At 27.4% G+C, this 22,303-nt stretch overlaps 1 protein-coding gene across 1 annotated transcript; it reads right to left on the bottom strand.

Annotated features, from left to right (window-relative positions):
* Positions 1-20,918: 20,918 nt before the first annotated feature.
* Positions 20,919-21,971, bottom strand: LOC135930840 (protein trunk-like). Its single transcript, XM_065467628.1, has one exon. It carries the CDS (start codon positions 21,969-21,971, stop codon positions 20,919-20,921), a length of 1,053 nt encoding a protein of 350 aa, XP_065323700.1.
* Positions 21,972-22,303: the final 332 nt, after the last annotated feature.

Genomic DNA, 22,303 nt, shown 5'->3' with positions numbered 1-22,303 from the left:
TTTGAGCTACTAATCTTTGAGGAGGAAATCTTGTTTTTGCATAGATCATTGTCTGGTTACTTCCATCCGTTTCACATAGAGTAAAATACTTACGTAAATATATCTACTGTCATATCAAAAGTAGTACTAGTAGATGAATCATCTTCTAAATTTATAATGGAGGACATTATTAAAACCTAGATTTATTTATATTATAATATGATTAAATTAAATTAAATAAATAAAACTTGTATTTGTAGGCTTTAAATCATTTCCAAAGATTGAAGAAATGATATTTTTGAAATATGGTGGAATGTTGGTTGATAAAATATGATGTAGATAAATATTTTTTTTTAATAATATTTTAATTTAATTTTCAAAATTTTTATTTTATTTGTTGCTTTTTAAGTAAAAAATTAATTTTTAAAAGCCTCAATTTGAGGTCAGGATTCCGAATCCAGGAAAATTGACAAATTTAGGATCGAATCCAGGATCGGCGATCTTTTGATTCGATCCTTTAACAACTCTGCAAATAATATTAAGAAATATATAAAAACATAGTATTATAAATAAGATATAATATACAGGCATGCAGCCAGCACCCCCCCCCCTCCCCCACCGTATTAATTATATTTGGAAAATATAAAATGTTTACTGAATTTGTGAAATGCAAATTATTCTATTTCAAATAATAGTTTATACTATTTAAAATTTTAGCAAAAAGTTCAATTAATTTTTATATTTTTTTTCTATCAAAATTTGAAGCATATTTTTAAACCTTAAACACTGATGGATATAAAAAAAAAATTATCTACCAAAAATCTAAATGTAATATAATTTAATATAAAAAATATATATATAAACCTAATGCCAGAAATCATGATAGCGGATTATTTATCTTCACAATCTGATGCACAATGATTGCAAATAAAAATATTAAACAAAATGAAGAATAAAGATAGATAAAGAAGAAATAAGATTTTCAGGAAATTATCAATCATTTGTTAATAAGAATTACTTTTAAGACTTCTTGTGCCACGAGAAAAAAAACTACAAAAAAAAACATGCTCCATACGATAGAGTCTTCGACAAAAAGTTGTTAGGGCATTTTTTGTCTAAAAGAGCCTATTTCGATTCCCTCTGAAGAAATATTAGAATGGGCTAGACAGATATTTCATCTTAAGCTGGTACATTGTTAGATTCGATGGCACATCCGATTTTTTTTTCACATTGGAATATGTATTAGTAAATTATATAATTGCCTAACAATTTATGCAATATTTTTCAAAAAAAGGATATGGATTCGGCAGTGATTACACGAATTTTATTATATTATAACTTGGAAAACTATGAGATAATATCTACCAAGAATTTAATGAGATTTTTGATTATTATGGCGAAAGCAAGATTATATGATTTTGAGATTCGCAAGCCTCGATTTGCATCTAAAATAATAATTCCAATTTAACGTGGACTCAATTGAGGATTATTATAAATAACCCATATTATTCTACTTTTGGATACATTTTTTACTCAATCTATGAACGATTTGGGTTCCAAAATGCCTCTATTCAATTTACAAATACTATTACTTAGAAATAAGTCTTAGGATATATTAAATCTTGATTTGAAATTAAATATTTTGTTCAATATTTATAGGAGATAAATTTACCTGAACATCATATCTGATTGACCAATTAATTTCAAAATTTAAAATTTGGTATGAAAGATTAATTAATTAATAATCCTCCAATAAATACCATGGAAGCATTGCATACTTCAAAATAAATTTTGTAATTTTTTTAAAATATATTAAAATTACGGTATATTTTGGCAACAAAATCATTTAGTATAAATATAGATGAAAGGACCTTTTCTTCATTATGGAGAATAGAAACCAATCTCAGAAGTACGACATCTGAAATCAATTGAATTATTTAATTAGATTGTAGAGATATTAGGAACTTAAATTGTATAATATAAATCATTTTAACAAAATTAGTTAAATTATTAAAAATATTTACGCTAGATGGCGTAATTTATTTAAAAAAAAATATTTAATGCATATTTTTTTTTTAAAAAAAACTAAGCAATACCATTTTTAAATGTCAATTAGTAATACTGCTTAAATCTGTCATAGAAAATATACAGAGTCAATCATAGGATCACCTCACTATGACTTGCAAATCTTTTATAGAATGTTCATAAAAATAGAAATAGGGAGCCTGACAAACTAATTTTTAAAAATTAGCTATAGCTTCCTTATTTTTATCTTACTTACCTCCCCTGTTAAGCTATTTAGATAGGAAGAAAAGAAACTAACAAGGATTCTTAAAGTAACGGCGAGTGAAATAGGAACAAGTCCTGTGTCGATACCATTTGTAAAGAGTGGGCAAGAAATGTGGAAAAGCAATATTCGATTGCTAGAGCGTTTTTCAAGTCTGTCTATTTATATATAAATAGACACCTACAACTTTATACTATCAGTCGCCACTATCACAATTTATTAATATATAAAAGAAAGAAAGAAGTTTTAAGTACCTGGTTTAGCAAAGTTCCATTGGCACCACTAGCTTTAATTAAAGATAATATCATTTAAGTTTATAAAACTTTGTCAAATTATAAAATAGGAATTATAACTTTTCCATAAAATTAAATTGTATGCTAATATATTTTTTCAAAATCTATTTTGTAAATACAAATATTTTTCAAATTTGATATTAAAATTATTTTATATCATCTATAAAATTCTATTCGTTATTCACATATAAAAAAACTGACATCTTCGTTTTCCTGCCCATTGGAAATAAAGGAATCATATAATGACCAGACACTTAGAATGAAGAGTGTCACAAATCAACCAACAGATATGCATAAAGAATACAAAAAGATAGGGGTACACAATGAGACATTATCTTTGTTTTTCCATTGCACCAGCAATAATAAAGGAATCGTATATTTGACTCAAAAATTAGATTTGAGAATCTTATGACTCAACCAGCTGATGTGCTTGTGCATAAAGAAAAGCACGATACAGTGTATTTTTCTCCCTTTTCAGTAAACTAAAAAATGTACTTCACACGAGGGATATTGAATTCTATGATAAGGGGGGTGGGGGGTGGGGAGGGGGGATATTACAGAATTGTTATTTGAAATTTTAGGGAGATTGGTAAATTTTCCTCAAATCATTAACAAAATTAAAGCATAACTATTAGAGTTCTGCATTATGCGGGTTTTTCCACCCAATGTTTTAAAATATTTAACCTGCCCGCCCTGCCAGTTTTCAAAAAAAAACCCGCCCGCCCATTAGTCTAAAATTCCTTACCCGTCCACCAGCCCATAGCCTAAAATTTTTTACCCACATTTATAAAACATTTTTAACCCAAGCTCGATATTATCAGATTTAATTATGGCCATTCTTTCAATTTTTTTAGCATCTAATAAAAATAAATTTCAGTACTATACCTTTACAAAAAGTTTTATAATTTAGGAAATTACTATATTAAGCAAATTTAAATTATGAATAATTTATTTGATCAAATAAAATATTTATGAAAAAAAATATAAATATAAAATTAAAAAAATATATATATAAAAATTAATAATATATTAAAAATGAATTAAAATGTATATGTATAAAAGAGAAATGAGATAAAAAAAAATTGTAAATTTTGTGAAATTTGTTATTTAAATAAAGTATCTCATCCACCAATATAAAATTTATATTCTTAAATATATATTTTTAGTATATTTTGAATTTGACATAAATTTTTATTTAAATCTTGTAATTAATTTATAATTGTATAATTTATAAAATGAAAAATATAATTAGTATAATTAGTATAATTAGTAAACGATTACGAAAAAAAAATTATAATAACAAAATATATATTTAAAATTATATAAAATATTTTAAATTTATATACGTAATTATAATGCAAAAATAATAATGAATCGACATTTTCTGGATTCAAACACGTTCTACTTTGTTCTAAAAACCTTTCAGCAATGCTAAATCCTCGTTTAGAATTACAGGAATTGTCAATAGTAGCTTTGGCAAATCTCTTTCTTGTCGTTTCCACCATAGAGTTTTATATATACAAAAAAGTTTATTTATTTTAAGAAAAAAGTTTTTATGATACAAAAAAAGGACATTTTAATTTTTAATATCCAAAAAGTTCATAAGGACAAATTTTTATTAATATTTACTTAAATGATTTTTAATTTTTTTTAATCCGCCCGCCCATTGTTTAAATTTCTTAACCCATCCACCCTCCCATAGTTTAAAAAAATTTCTTGCCGCCCACTTAGATGGGCGGGCGTGGGCGGGCTGGCTGAAACCCCGCCCAACAGACCTTAATAAATATTATGTTAATGCTGGCTATTTGTAAAAACTATAATTACAAAACCGAAATAGTATTTATCAATATCCTCTCACCAATGTTGGACGACCAAAAAAAATAAACATATTAAATCTCCTCTTTTTTCCCATTTGATTTCAATATAAATAATAATATATCTTAAAAAAAAGGAGTAATACACAAAATAACTGTCAAATATTTTAATTAAAACATTGAAAAAATAAATTAATAACTTGAAGAATCAATAGCGTAAAAATATCACCAAGTTCCAAAAAAAAGGGATATAAGGAAAATGTTTTATAAAGATGAATCCTTTGTTATATGTATAGCAAACATAAAAACAGCTCACCTTATCCTTGATTGATTTAATTGTATTAATTCAAAATTTTATTTTAATACAATATATATTTTTTTTTAATTTATCGATTTTGTTAGATATTTCAAGATTTTTAAAAAGATCCTTTTTAAAAAATAAAGATATTAATCTTTAAATATATAATTTATATTTATAATTAAAAAAGTAAACTAATATTCGATTCGAAATTATTACTCAACTCTTTTTGATATATTTAAATCACCATAAAAATAAATTGAATGCCCATAATATTTGAACTAGAAGATTTGAGGGAGTATAAAAGGAGTTTCAAGATTTATGCATTGAACGGGTCCCTCAATTGTACAATTCACAGGAATTTAAAACTTAAAACACTAACCACGATGAAGGTGTTCGTATATGTAGCCCCTATCTTACTAATACTAGGGATAATTGGCAATGCTCTGGGACTCTACTGCGCCATGAGGGACAAGATAATATATATCAGGGTTTATTTAACTCGTGTGTTTCATGCCGTAAATCTGGTTAATTATATTTTTATGCTAATTTATCCCGTTATAATGTTAATTGCCAAATTCCATTTGGTTCGTTTTATAAATCAATTGCCTTGGAATATCTATTTGGTTGATTACCATTTCTCTATCGCAAAAACCCTCATTAATTTTTCTTTCGGCATTTACGTCATATTCGGTATCTCCCAAATGATGGCCATTGCCTATCCCCATTATTATAAAAGTCATTTTACTCTTCGCAAGATTAAAATTATGATAGTGATTTGTTTTTTATATTACTCTGCTTGGTACATACCCTCAGCGTGGTGGTTCCAAATTTTAAAATTTAATAATGTTTGTGGGTTAGATCCCCAAACTTTCCTTTATATACGGATATTCGCGTCCTTCACAAAAACGGAAAGAAGGGAGTGGACGATTTTCGGAATTTTTAGGGAGATTTTTACACGATTCATACCTATCGGAGCACTACTATTACTTAACTATATTTCCCTAAAGCATAAAAGATTAAAAATTAGGTGGAGATTTGATCAAGTAAACTCAAATTTACAAGTTGCCACATCAAGTAACACAAATGAAGCTGTTATATTTCCCGAATTTGAGAGAAACAGCCGAAAAGAACTTACTGTTGACAGTATTAAACCAGAATTAACAAAAAGCGAACATAATGTTTCGCTTACTACGACACCCTCAAATATTAATGATATCGCTCTTATTGATCGGATTCGTAAAAAGATTGTAGATACCATAGACATTACCAATTCAAAAACCAGTTCTAGAATAATTTCGAAACCCGATTTTAAAACTGATTCTATAGGCCAACGTAAAGTAAAACAGATGGAGTTAGAATACAAGATAAGCATTCGAATGTTAGCTATATTAATGCTTGAATTCCTAGTTTTCTTACTTCCAGTATCCATTTATCTTATCCTAGTCGATTTTTTTGATTATCTAGTAACTGCTGGGGAATCTGAAATAGCTTTTGCCAGTTGTACTTTGATGGAGTACGCGTATATATCGTCAACCTTTTATCTCAACATGATTTTTAATCCCGCATATAGACAGGATGTCTACAGAATCTTTAGAAAATCTAAATTGGGTAAATTTTATAAAAAACACAAGAAAAATTCAATAGGAGTTGAAAGATCAAATTGAACTGAATAAAATTCATATTATACAAAAATAAAATTATAATGTTAAAATTAATATATAATTTTTGTAAATAATAGAATGTATTAATTAATTTTTTTAAAAAATATATAATTATTGGATAAATTTAACAAAACTATAAAATATAATGTATTGGAGAAGAAATATATTTAAGAGATTGTTAACATTTCTATACGCTAACCTGGGTAACTAACACCGTCTAAATAGCATCATAAAAAAATTTAAAAACGGCGACAGACTTTAAGGAATTCAGAATTTTTATTTTAAAAAAATGAAATCTATTTTCACCTCCCTTTTTAAGAAATTTGGTTCAGGTTCGAGTTTAATACCGTTTAAACGGTTAAGTCCAATTTCGATTTGGATCCCTGCAACACATTGTGTTTAACAAAATTAATATTATCTTCTTTATTAAAATATCTTTTTACAATTATACTAAACGTAGTGGTGTCTAACAATCTTTATAAGCTTAAATTTTCGTATATTTATTGTCGCGAGCTTTAACATCCAGACAAAAAAAATGAGACTGTGTGAGAATAACTTGTAATAACCCAAATCACTATATATTTTGAATATTGCTTTAAAAATTTTCTAAGAGCTAAAAGCAAAATTCCCAACTTTTCGCGATTTGCAATTAGTAACTTTATTTTGATACGTTTTAAATTAATTATATACCTAATGTATTAAATTATAGTGTTTAAAAATTGAAATATCTTATGAAAGAATAATAATATAAAGCACTATAAAAATCTTATCTAGAAATATTATGCTTCGATATTATTTAGAGGAAATTGGAAGAAAATTATTACAAATAAATCTTTTGTTGCGATCTGATATAAAAAATATTTAATCTATATAATTGATAATTTGACAAATTAATAATATAAATAAAACAATTAAAATGTCTTTAAAAAAGCGTTAATTGAATTCAGTAATATTAAATAATAATATATTTTACAATTTTAATTCTTCTGCTAAGAACTGATCATTTTTGGGGTATATCTTTATATGTCTTACAGTAAAAAGAGTCTTAAATATATATTCTTGCTAATTATACATTAACGACATCACCCGGCTTTAAAGATGATTGCTAAACTATTTTGTTCCATTTAAAAATAACTATCTTAGAATCTCTATATGATTTATTATCTCTCCATCATAAGTTTTTTTTACCATTTAATAATATTCGCTATGTCCCAAATTATCGCCATTGTGCAATGATCCATACTATAGCTTAAAATATAAATTTATGATGATGATTATATTCCTTATCTTTGTACCTAACATGAATTTAGTGGTTCGATTTAAAACTTAAAAAATATATAAGGGGTTTGCAAGAATTTATTAATTTATTTCATGGGTGTCATACAATTCGGTATAGGCCACTAAGACATTCGTTCTATCTACTCATGATGGTAATTATAGTATCAAACAATTTTTGCCTAAAGCACAAATAGGCTAAGTTCAAATAAAGATCGAAGAATCCTTTTTCAAATTTATAAGAAATCATATCAGTTAGCCTAAATAAAGCGGTTGTATTTCTAGAATTAGAGAATAATAGGGCTTGTCATATCAAATTCAATGCGTAAAATAGAATTTCCTGCTAATAACATTGAAAAAATCTATGTTACACCAAGCTGATTGTATGATCAAATGGTTTATCTCCCTTCTCGTAAGGGATAAAGGAGAGCAGGCTGACATGGTAAGGGCATGTGTTGAGAACTGTAACTCAACTAACGTATATAGGCTAGTTCTCGATCTTGAAATTAAGGATTAACGAGCAAGAGTGAGGCCACGACTGACTTGAATTTCTCAAATCCGCAAGGAAATTTTGGATAAAAAAGTTGCCGTTTATATAGCCCAAAGCCGAGCCACATGGAAGAATAGGATGTGTTGTTATAACCCGAAATAGTTTGAGGATTAACAGGATAAAAAGATGAAGATGGAGTTTTGAAGCAATCGCACCATTGGCCAACTTAACCAGGGATAAGACATTTCTATTTTGATGCATACATCTTAATTATTTACTTTTATTTGCGTGTTGTCTATTAATTTACGCTTTCTCCCTATATTTTATTTAAAAATATTCAAATTAGTTTAACCAGACTCTTACCAATAGAAACATGCGCTCACTATTGCCCATTGCTTCTTGGGTAATGTGGTGGTGAAACTACATGTTGAATCTTCCATCTTTCGCAAAATTTACTAAATGTTCAACCTTAAAAAGCTGAACCACCATCTGATACTAACATCTTCATTAATTCATATTTTCCTACAAAATCTTTTATCTTATTTATGGCTACTCTTGTTGAAAAACTAGAAACCTGCTGCCAATCTATTTATTTTGAACCTGCATCTACCATGATATAGTATTTTTCCTTCTGATAAAATCTACATGAATCCTTTCGCATGGAATGCCGATCTCTGGCCATTTATCTTCTTTGTTTCTTGCTGGTACATTAGACCACTTGTTACATGTATCATAACTCTTAGCAAACTTCTTCTGTCTAGCTACATCTTAGGCCATCAAATATACTCTCATGCTTTATTCTTCATTCTTTCTATGCCGTGATGACTGGCATGCACAGCTGCTAAAATATCTTTCCTTTATTAGGTATAACTAAATTATATCCTCTCATTACACAACACAATTGTCCTCTATGTTTAATTCACTCTTGGCGTTTATGAACAATTTATCTACGCTTTTTTTTATTCTATCACCTTTCAAACATGCTTTTATTCTCATTAATTCTTTATCTTGCTTAGATACCTTATCGACTAGCTCAAAAGTTATCAGCTTTTCTCTTGAAAGATATTATGATATTATTATTTAATTTATCTTCTAAGAAAAAATGCTATAAACCACTAATTCTGGGTTCTACTGCTTCATTTTCCATTTCCTTGACAAACAGCCTTGATAAAATATCTGGTAAACAATTTAGTCTACCCGTTCTGAACCGTATTTTAGAATCGAAGCTACCTAATAATAACAACAATTTTTGCAGTCTGGGTGAAATTAACTTTATTGTATTTTTAAACAAATAAACTAACGGCTTGTAATTCATGTATAATAAAAAGGTTTTTGCAATAAAATATTCTATGCACTTTGATAACTCAATTGTTAAATAATTTCTTTCAGAGCTATTAAAGCGCCTGGATAAAAATAATATCAATGGTTTGCAAGAAGGCTCTTCCTATATCTTCATTAGATGCTTCCACTGCTAATATAATATCTAAATCCTTGTTAAAACAATTCTGAATATGTTTATCTGTTATATTTATTTTAAGTATTTTAAAACTTGCATCTTGTTCTTTTTTCCAAATTTTTCTTTAACAATTTGTTAAACGGTTTAGCTTATGAAACTATGATAACAAGTTTTAGCTCCTAAGAAAGCTTGTAATTCCATTTTATTAATCGGTGCTCTCATGCTAAGCATAATCTTATCTTTATTCTATAAAATGGGATAAATTTTATTTCCCTTTATTACATGACCTAAGGACGTTACTTACTTTACTCCAAAAACACTTTTTTTTCATATCAACTCTCAGACCATTTTCAAATATTATATCTAATACTTTAATTAATCTCTATCATGCACTTGTTCTGTTCTACCTGATATCGAATAACGTCGTCTAAATAATACATGATTACATTAATCCTTGGAACATAGCCGCTATAGTACTTTAAAATATTGGGGCTGATACTTTTAACCCAAAAGGCAATCTGCAGAATGCAAACAAATCTTTATGCATCGTAGTCGTTAATTTCTTACTTGCTTTCTCATTTACTTTTATTTGTGAGTTGGCATTAGAAAAATCTATTTTCGAAAAATTGTTGCTCCCTTTAAATTAGCCAGTAATCTATTCTAGGTAATAGATATTTCACAGTCATTATCCAAGGGTTTATAGATACCCTATATATGTATAGTCTTAAATTGTTATCCTGTTTTTTTATAAGAACCAATGGTATCGCCAATACACTATGAAATATTGGTCTTATTATAACTTCTATCACATTTGCCTAGTTCCTTATCTATTACCTCTACCCAAGAAAAACCTAATCTTCTTATGCTACAAAATTTATGCTGTAATTTTCCATTAATCTTATATCTTTCTCAAAATATTTTAGAGTACCTAATTTGTCTTTAAAAACTTCATTGTACTTATGATATATCCTATATTTTATTACTGAACCTATTCTCAACAATGTCAGGTTCTACCTTATTCTTAATTCATTGTTACTTGACTTCAATCGACGTCACCTATATTGGCCTTATATCTCTTAATAAATTGTTTTCTTCTATGTTACTTCCATATCTAATCAAAAACTCTGGTGTTTGACTTCTCAGTTTTAACAAAATCATGTTTAATTTCTAATCTAGTCTTAATGTCATTTTAACCTAAGATAGGCTTTATCTTTAATGTTGTAATTCATAATTTTATCTCCTTATTTATATCTAACAATTTTATCACATAAAAATCTAAAATCGTTACAATACTAACGTCTAATTTACCTTTTATTCTTCTTGCTATGAAATTTCATTCTGAAAAACATTTATTAAAATCTTTTAGACTCATTAAAATAATCTCGGTACCTCTATCTAATAAAAAGAATGTTATTTCTGTTAAATTCTTATCTTCCTCAGGCATTTACTTCTCTTTATTATCTCTCCTAATTCAATTTTACACACATTTTCTGTTTCCATTTCTCTTCCAATAATTTTTCCATTTTTAAAAATATCTTTAATTATTTACATATTTAAATCAAGTTTCATTTATATCTAAATTCCTATTATAGTTTTTAAAAAAAAACTCAAACATACTATTAATTTTATTATTTATAACATTCTTCTTCTTCTCATTCAGTCATTTATTACATTTCTTTTGTGAATGCCCTCCTTGTCCGCATTTTGAGCATCTCAACAAACTATTGTCAAAAAACCACTGAAATTCGTAGCTACGTGACTATTAGTACACATTTCGCGCACTTAAAAGAAAGTAATATTATCCATATGTATCTAATAATAAACCCCGAAATTTATATAAATTAATTCTTTCCAATTTGTGTAAAGCGATATTATTTTTCCAAATTTTGTAAATTTCTCGAGTTAAAAGATATTAAATAAATTTTTATTTGCATAATATACATTATGATGTGCTCAACAAAGATCTAATTAGAAATAGTTTAAATGCTGTCACAAAATTGATTGAATATAAAAAAATTAATAAACTTAACAATAATATATATGTGGAATGAGGATTCGGAATCGGTGGGGATTCGGGATCTCCTGATTTAAATCCTTTACCGAAGGGCGATTTAAAATATTTTAAAATCCGATTTAACCGGATATATATAATATATAAATTATTGTTTTTACCTTTCTTTTTATTATTTTAGAATCAATTATCCTTTATTAGACTAAAAAATTTATAGGTATAGTGTTAACTAATTCAGCACCAGTGTATTAGTTCATACAGGTTAACCAATTAATGGAACAATTTTTATTTATTAAAATTTAATTATTTATTAACTCATAAATTTATTAATTCAAAATTTATTAGAAAATACAAAACAAAAAGAAAAAAAACAATGTTCGATTATAATATTTATCCTGTCTTTTATATTTCATTTCATTTGCATAATAAACATTGTTAAATATTCAAATACTAATTTATGAAAGAAAGAAGTTCTAAGTTTTAAGTATCTTGGTTTAGCAAATACTACTAGCATTAGTAATCAAAAATAATATTTAGATATATTTTAAGTTTATAAAACTTTGTCAAATTATGAAATAAGAATTTAATCTTTTCCATAAAATTAAATTGTATGATAATATATTTTTTTAAATTTATTTATAAATATAAATATTTTTCAAATTTGATATTAAAATTATTTTATATCATCTATAAAATTCTATTCGTTATTCACATATAAAAAAACTGACATCTTCGTTTTCCTGCCCATTGGAAATAAAGGAATCATATAATGACCAGACACTTAGAATGAAGAGTGTCACAAATCAACCAACAAATATGCATAAAGAAGAAAAAAAAGATAGGGGTTCACAAGAATAGTATATTTGACTAAAAATTCGATGTGAGTATCTTATGAATCAACCAGCAGATGTGCTTTTAGTAAATTCTTTCTCAAATCATTAACAAACTTAAGGCATAACTATGATGCTAAAAAAATGTTCTAACAATGTTTCATGCTAACCATTTGTAAAAACTATAAATAAAAATCACCGAAATAGTATTGATCTTTATCCCCTACCCTATATACTTGGCCCAAAAGATTAAATGTTGGACGGCGCGAAAAAAAAATAAAAAAACTTAATTTCTTCTTTTTTTTCACACTTGATTACGATATATAAAAAACAATATATAAGGGGGGGGGGGGTTAGTATACACAAAAAGCTAATATTTTAATCAAAATATTGTAAAAATAAGTTAAGAACTACGTTAATAAAAAGTGTTAAAAATATCACAAAATTAAATCCCAAAAGAGCACGATAATTATAATTATATTACAATTATATAAGGATATGTGTTTTATAGATGAATCCTTTGTTTTATATATAGCAAACATAAAAACGGCGTACCTTATCCTTAATTGATTTAATTTCATTTATTCATATTATTTAATATAGTATATTTAATTTATATTTTTTAAGATTTATTGATTTTGGTAAATATTTCAAGATTTTTTTAAGAAAATCTTTTTTTAAAAATAAAAAATATCAATCTCTAAATATATAATTTATATTTATAATTCGAAAAAAAAGTAAACTAATATTCGATTTGAAATTAGTACTCACTCTTTTTGATTTATTTAAATCACCATAAAATAAATTGAATGCCCATAATATTTGAACTAGAAGATTTGAGGGAGTATAAAAGGAGTTTCAAGATTCTTTTGTTAAACGGGTCCCTCAATTGCACACTTCACAGGAACTTGAAACTTAAAACTATAACTACGATGAAAGTGTTCGTATATGTAGCCCCTATCTTACTAATACTAGGGATAATTGGCAATGTTCTGGGACTCTACTGCGCCATGAGGGACAAAATAATATATATCAGGGTATATTTAACTCGTGTGTTTCATGCCGTAAATCTGGTTAATTATATTTTTATGCTACTTTATCCTGTTATAACCTTAATTGCTGAATTCCGTTTGGTTCGTTTTATAAATCATCTACCTTGGAATATCTATTTGGTTGATTGCCATTTCCCCATCGCGAAAACGCTCATTAATTTTTCTTTCGGGATTTACGTCATATTCGGTATCTCTCAAATGATGGCCATTGCCTATCCTCATTATTATAAAAGTCATTTTACTCTTCACAGGATTAAAATTATGTTAGCGATTTGTTTTTTATATTACTCTGCTTGGTACATACCCTCAGCGTGGTGGTTCCACATTTTATCACTTAATAATATTTGTGGATTAGATCCCAAAATTTTCCTTTATATACGGATATTCGCCTCCTTCACAAAAACGGAAAGAAGGGAGTGGACGATTTTCGGAATTTTTAGGGAGATTTTTACACGATTCATACCTATCGGAGCACTACTAATACTTAACTATTTTTCCCTAAAGCATAAAAGATTAAACATTAAGTGGAAATCGAATCAAGTAACCATCGAATCTACAAGTTGCCATACCAAGTAACACAAATCGAGCTGCTATATCTTTGGAATTTGGAAAAAGAGGTGGAAAAGAACTTACTGTTAGCAGTATTAAACTACCAGAACTATCTAAAAGCGAACATAATGTTTCGCTTACTGCGACACCCTCAAATATTAATAATAAAGTTTTTATTGACCGGAATCGTAATAAGATTGCAGATACCATTGACATTACCAATTCAAAAACCAGTTATAGAATGATTTTAATAACCGACTCTAAAACTGCGTTAGGCCAACGCAAAGTGAAACAGATGGAATTGGAATACAAGATCAGCATTAGAATGTTAGCTATATTAATGCTTGAATTCTTAGTTTTCTTACTTCCGGTTTCCATATATCTTATCATAGTCGATTTTTTTGATTATCTAGTGACTGCCGGGGAATCTGAAATAGCCTTTGCCAGTTGTACTTTGATGGAGTACGCGTATATATCGTCAACCTTTTATCTCAACATGATTTTTAATCCCGCTTATAGACAGGATGTCTACAAAGTATTTAGAAAATCTATGTTGGGTAAATTTTATAAAAAAAACACAAGAAAAATTCAGTAGGAGTTAAAGATCGAAGGAATAAAACTTGCATTATACAAAAATAAAATTATAATGTTAAAATTATTATATAATATTTGTAAATAAAATATAATTATTGGATAATTTATCTTCTCTCAGCATTAACAAATTATATCTATACATTAGAGCCATTAGAGTAAGTCCTGGAGCAATTAATACTGATACTTATAAGCTAAACCTATTTTGGTATGTTTTAAATGTTTGATTGAATTGGTATTTTTTTTCACATTTTTCTATCACGACCTTCTTTTATTAAATATTATAATTTTCTATTAATATTTGCTCATTTATTATATAATTTGTTTCTTAATAAATTTGGTTCTTTTGGTACTTTTAGGCCAAATGACATTTTGCTAGTATTTTTGCTAATTTACTATTACGTTTGCTCATTATTATATAATATGAGATTTGCTAATAAATTTTGTCCTTTGGCACTTTTAGGTGAGAAGTGGTAATTTGCTAGTACTGTTGTTATTTGAAAGCTTCTAATTTAGTCCTTTGGCACTTTAGGCAGGTGAAACGGCATATTGCAAATTTGTTAGGTACTTTTCCTCATTTTACTACCAAATTTTCAAATTTACTATTACATTTGTTCATTTATTAGATAACTTATTTTTATAAAATTAGTCCTTTGATACTTTTTTGACTTATAGAAGAAATGGCATTTTGCTAATTTGCTATTAAATTTTCTAATACTATTACATTTGCTCATTTATTATTATAATATGATAATTATTTGATCCTTTTTTTTAGTACTAGTAGGCGAAACAGCATTTTACTGTATTTTTGCTCATTCACTATTTATTATATTTTCTAATTTTTACTTGCTGTCAACCTCACCTTAAATAAAGTTAAAATTACATTTGTTCATTTATTATATAATTTGAGTATTTGCTATTAAACTTTGTCTTTTGGCACTTTTAAGCTAATCGAATGCTTGTATTTTTGCTTATTTTATTATTAAATTTTATAATTTACTATTCTAATTTATCAGTTAATTTGAATATTTACTATTAAATTTCGTCCTTTGACACTTTTTTTGGCATTTTTTGTCACTTTTAGGTGAAATAAGTATAAGAGCCTGTACTATCAAATTGGCGTTTAATTATTATAAAATGCTAATATTGGGTTATAAAAATGTTTTAGAAAATCTTTAAAAAAACATTTAAATTTATGTTATAATACTTAATAATAATAAGAATGATTTTTGAAATAGATATTAGAGGGATGATATTAGATCTGTTATTAACAGTTTTTGACCAATATCGATAATGCCAATCCAACTGCCTCTGTCTTCAAAAAGTGTGTATCTACACCTATCTTCTACAGTTTACATATAAACTATAATTCATAATCATAGTCTGAACTTAAATGTTTATTTCATATCACCTTTGAAACCTCAGGATAAACTCTGATGAGGATGGAGTATTCTCTTACTCATAATACATAGTCAGTTTTTATTTCATAATTGAAACATTTTATATTTCAGGAGGTATAAGCGTCATTTAATTGGTTGCCAAGCCAATGATATACAGTGTCTTAACTATCAATTTGTTTCAAAATATTCATACAGGTCACAATCCATCACAATTTATTCCCCCATCAAATGGACGCCAAATTGTCCTAGGTAACATATCAGGGGATTTGAATTATGAATATAGGTTCGGTTGAGGTTTGAATACAGATAAAAAGAGCGCTAAAAAGTTCAGCGTCAGGTTCAGATAAAAAGTAACGCTTCAAGGTTCAGGTTTGGCTCTAGTGTTGCTAAACTGCTAGATCTGAGCCGATTTTTAAAACTGATAATTCAATATTTTAACCAGAAAAATGTTATGTAAGCCTGAAGATTTTGCTCATATATGGCACAAAGATTTGGAAATCTATTAGCGAAATCTCAAGGTTTAGTCAATATTTTTCGGGCTAAAAAAAATATTGATGAGCCATACTTTATTATTATAATATGATTAAATAAAACCACGTATATAAACTAATCATAAAGCAAGTATATTATATATATAAATAAGATAATTTGAATATAATTTATTATGTTATGAAAGTAAAATTTAAAAAAAGGGAAACAAATGAACTCAAAATATTTTTAAAGTGTCGCTTCTGTAAAATAATATGTAAGAAAAAATAAATTTAAGAGATTGTTAACATTTCTTAACGCTATCCTGGGCAACTAACACCGTCTAAATAGCAAGATACAAAAAAATATAAAAATGACGACAAGCTTTGAAAAATCAAAACTTGTTTCCAACGACTTTTTTAACGAAATTCGGTTCAGGTTCTAGATTAATACCGGTTAAACGGTTAGATTCATGTTCGATTTGGATACCTAACATTGTGTCTAACGAAATTAATATTTTCTTCTTTGTTAAAATATCTTTTTACAATTATACTAAACGTAGGAGTGTCTAACAATCTTTATAAACTTAAGTTTTCATAATTTTTTTTGTCGCGAGCTTTAGCATTCTGACAAAAAGTTGACCATCACTAGTCAGAATAACTTGTATGAATATTGCTTTAAAAATTTTCTAGGAGTTACAAGCGGGATTGCTAATTTTTCACCATTTTTATTGGCACGATTTACAATTAGTAATCATTTTTGTGATACGTTTTAAATTAATACTATATCTGATATATTAAATTATAGTGATTAAAAATTGACATATATAATATAAAAAACTATAAAAATATTATGCTTTAATTTATTACAAATAAATCTTTAGCTGTGATCTGATCTGTAGTTAGATGTACAATAAAACGATAAAAAAACATTTAATCTTTATAATTGATAATTCAACATTAATAATATAAATAAAATAATCAAAATTTCTTTAAAAAAATCGATATGAATTTAATATTGAATTAAAAAAAATATTTCCAAATTCAAAAAGCTAGGTAACTGATGATTTTTGGAGGAGTATTTTTATATGTCAAACAGTAAAAAGAGTCTTAAAATATTGATATTGAATTAATCGGAACCTAATCATGCACTTTATAACTACAACCCCAGAGCTAGAAACATACCATTATCATCACTGGGTGGAAAGGGGGGGGGGGGGTAGTGCAGGGGCTCGAGTCCACTGAAAAAATTGAAAAGCCCCATTAAAAATTGAATTTTTTTATACTACTAAAAAGTTAATTTTGAAAATAATTTTAAAAAAATTTTTTGAGCACCCTGAGATTGTAAAGGCTAGTGAAGTCCCTGTCATACCTCTCTTATTCGAATGTTTAGTCATTATAATATAAGACCATTATTTTCAATATATACCATGTGAGTAAATAGTTAATACTACTCATAATTGGGAATCCTGTAGGATTATATTGAGGGAGGGACAAAATCATGTGTAATATATAAGAGTGTTATATTTATGTGTTTTATTCCATTTTTTATAATTAAGCGGTAATTTAAATATTTGAACCAGAATTATGTTGTTAAATAATTATTTTCGTTTTGAATATTGTTAATCGAGTTTTCGACGATTGTAATTTAATATTTAGACATATTTGAATATTTAAGTTTTTGAAATATATAATATATGATGAACTTAAATTTACTTTCAATTTTTTTTTTGCATATTAAAAATTTATATAAATACACAAAAAATTTTAAATAAAGTAGTGTTTTTTGATTTAGTAAATTTTTAGTGTAAATTGTTGAAACCTCGTGAATAAAATCTTTTTGGTGTTAATTGTTGAAATCTCTCGTGAATAAAGTCATACAATAAGTTCGATAATTTGCCTTGGAGCTTTTAGTTAGTCTCCCTTAAATCCTTCGATAAATATATTACAAATATACGGAATTGTAACAGGTTCCTTGTTAATTATACTTCACCGACAGCACCCGGCTTTAAATATGATTGCTAAACTTTATTTTGTTTCATTTTAAATTGGACTATCTTAGAATCTCTATATGATTCAATATCTTTCCATAATAAGTTGTTTTTTTTTCACCATTTAATAATATTCTCTATGTCCCAAATTATAGCCATTGTGTAATGATCCATACTAATATAGCATCATTTTTACTAAGAGCTTAAAATATAAATTTATGATCGGGCTTATATTCCTTATCTTGGTACCTAACATCAATAGATTTAAAAATTAAAAAACATATACAGGGATATTCAAGAATATATCAATTTATTCCATAACCTTAGGTGCCATACAATTTAGAAGAGGAGAGGTATGGTTAGATTGTTTAGGCCACTACATTTACGTTCTATCTACCCATGATGGTAATTATAATATCAAACAATTTTTGCCTAAATCACTTGTGAGTTAAGCTCAAATGGAGATCGAAGAATCCACTTACAAATTTATAAGAAATCATATCAGTTAGCCTAAATAGAGCAGTTATATTTCCAGAATTAGAGAAAAATAGGCTTGTGGTATCAAAATCAATTGAAGAACCAGGTTACAGTAAGCAGGATTGCATGATCAATGATAGCTCGAGAAAGAAGAATGGTACAGCTCTATTCTCGGAAAAGATAAAGGAGAGCAGACTGACATGGTAAGGCATGTACTGAGAACTGTAACTGAACTAAAATGAATAAACTAGTTCTCGATCTTGAAATTAAGGACTAACGAGCAAAAGGCAGGCCACGGCTAACTTGAATTTCTCAAATCCGCAGGAAAATATTTGATAAGAAAATTTCTGGTGATAGCCCAAAGCCGAGCCATTTGGAAGAATAGGACGTGTTTTAATAGTTTGGGGATTAACAGGATAAAGTAGAGGAATACGGAGTGTTGGGGCAATCACACCATTTAAAAGCGAATTTAACCAGAAGCCAGACTTTCCGATTTTGGCGCATACCTCTCTTTACTCTTATTTGCGCCAAAATACGTCGTCTCTTAATTTACGTTTTCTTCCTATATTTTATTTTAAAATATTCAAATTAGTTTAACCAGAAACTCACAACTCACACTGCCATTTTTTATTTTTAATTTACATATAAAACCTCTTTTTTTTAGAAAAAACGGAAATCTTAGAATAGTCATATTAATTTTTTAGAATTTCATTCCAATTTAGTATATAATAATATTTAATATCTTTTAATTTAAAAAAGAATTATTATGATAAATCAAATAATAATTTCTCCTTCTTATTCCTGTTGATGAAAATGATTCTTACGTAAATGTGAAGAGAGTATTTAATATAATTTTTGAAATTCAATCTACATAAAATGATCTTTTTGAATTTTAAAGTAATTCTGCATTAAAATTTTATATTTTTTATTAGTTAAGTAAGTAAAGCTATCTCCCTGCTAGAAATTTTATTTCTTTTTCAATTTTTTTCCATTTAATTTAAATATATATAAATTGCAGAGATTTTTTTAAAAAAAGCGTTAAATAGTAATATCTTATTACCTGGAATTTCACTTATTTGTAGAGAAGATAAAGAAAATAATTTCAAAACAAAATAGCTAGAAGTCCATAATGCAAAAACACTCTAAAATGATATTTAATTGCATTTTTATGTTATTTAAAAAAAATTTTAAATATTACTTATAATGGCTATTATCACTTAAATTTTTTAATATTTAGTGTATAATTCTCAAATAATTTAAGGCAGATTAAATGAAACAAGAAATATTTTTAGCCTTTTAAATTTCATTCCTTGAAACATCAATAAATAATTGTTATAGTTTTATGAAATTTAGAAAGAATAATTTTTAAAAATAAATAATATCATCTCCAAATCTAAGAAATTCATCTATTTGATTAGCATCTTTTAGTTATATATCAAAGAAAAAATATGAAAAATTGTTTTATATCCTATTTGGCTATAAAAAATGTAACCAAGTACCTGATAAAAAATTTTGGATAGAAGACCAACATCAGTAATTTTAGATGTTTAAAAATCATTATATTTTTTTCCAGTTAAATTGCTGTTATAAAAATAACGAATATTTTTTATTAATTATATTATCATTTACAATATAACAATATAAATAAGTAATATATTATAATTTTTTCTATAAAAATAAACATTTAATGAAATTCATATAGTATATCTATGAATAAAATAACCAACGCGATGTGGTTATACATAAAAATTAGACGCGCTATCTCTTGTGACTTGATGTTTTATTTGACGCTTTAGTGTAAGGAGGGGAGGGTTTAAGTGGGTCGAATCGTGATACTAGAGCTTCTCTTGGGTGGGGGTTTTAAGTTTTTATAAAAAATAAACGACTTCTACACTACATAACTACCCCGCCCCCACAGTTTTGATTTATTTATAATTTGATTTTTTTTTCAAAATTAGCGACCAAAAAATAAATTTGGGATACATTTTTTTAAATTAAGAATATCCACAATCGCAACAAAATACGACAGCCCTTTCTTCGAAAATCCATTTTTCCTCAAATTCATTTTGTAATTTATCATCACCGAGGAAAGTATTGTAATCGACTACTTCGTCTTCTATCGTTAGCTTATATTGGACCTCGTAATGACTCTCATCCTGAGTCAAATCTATGCAGGAAAACCCGGCTAGCTCTTTCCTATCTCTTTTGAGTATTTTTACGGTGAACGCCTTAGGGACGCAATTGTAAAAGGAGTAAAAGCATTTTTTGGACGTGCACTCGATGGTTCTCAGGTATCGGGGAAAGTAGTCCGGGCCCAAGTCTTTCCAAATCACTTTGGATTTACATTCCCAAGGCTTGAAACTTGCGCTCTTGGGTAAAGAAAATATGGGTGAGTGCTTGTAACGTCTCCCGCGAGTTTTGTTGGCTGTTTGATAATGGGAACGCTTGTTTCGCTTAGGACGCCTCGTCGATTCGTTGTTATAAGATAAAGATTGAGCTAATTTCGATAAAGATATAATCGTCGAGTTAGTTTGGGCTTTTTTATGGGTAGATAGGGAGAAGGCGGAAGATGTATCTCTTTTGATTTCCTTCTTATTAGAAACCCGAGCCAAATCCTTTGTGTAATGCGAACTGACCACGAAAGGTAAAAAATCATCCTGATCCTCGTCTGTTAACCGAAACTCTCCGTCATTGACAAAGTCTTTGATTGAGGACTTTGAAGGTACTATAGGATTCGATTTGGCTTTCATGTACATGGATGGTTTATTGATTGACATGTAACGGGGGTTGAAAGCGGATCCTAGCATTATGGTTAAATCTTTCAGGGAACTTGTTTTACAGTACACCTTTTTAGGGACAAACTGTTCTAAAGGTAATTCGGGTTGCAATCGCGCGTGTGATTTGTGACGTATTCTGTGTGTTTGATCGATGCTAGGAAAAATTTGAGGAGAACTGGCTTTGAGTAGGATCATTAAAAGGACTAACAACGGATTTGTTCGCTCCCATCTCAGGAATATTATATCTAAGGAGTTGATTTTTAGTCGCATTATTTTATCTTTTAATATTATTTATCAAATATAGATTTTGTCGCCCTACAAATAATTTTTTTTTTTTTTAAAATAATTCATATATAGTTTATACTTATAAAACCTTAAATTAGCAGTCACATGGCTTTGTAAGATAAGAAGGGGGGAGAAGATTGAGAGGTTGCTTCACCCATTAAAAAAATTTACCTCAAGGCTATCTAATTATATTTATCATAATGAATGGTTAAATGTGATTTATTTGATAAAAATTTCATTTGAGGATATTCTTTGTTATATGATCAATAGTTTCTGAATGGATGCGCAAATAATAGGTATGCAAGTGGGTAAAAAAT

This window comes from Gordionus sp. m RMFG-2023, chromosome 1 (genome assembly GCF_954871325.1).
Source record: "Gordionus sp. m RMFG-2023 chromosome 1, tfGorSpeb1-WG-v2, whole genome shotgun sequence".
NCBI classification, from domain to species: Eukaryota; Metazoa; Nematomorpha; class Gordioida; order Chordodea; family Parachordodidae; genus Gordionus; species Gordionus sp. m RMFG-2023.
Note: the sequence above shows the minus strand (reverse complement) of the source record. Positions and strands in the feature narration are given on the sequence as shown.

Coding starts and splice junctions, on each gene's coding strand:
- LOC135930840 (XM_065467628.1), bottom strand. CDS start 21,971: ATGCGACTAAAAATCAACTCCTTAGATATAATATTCCTGAGATGGGAG.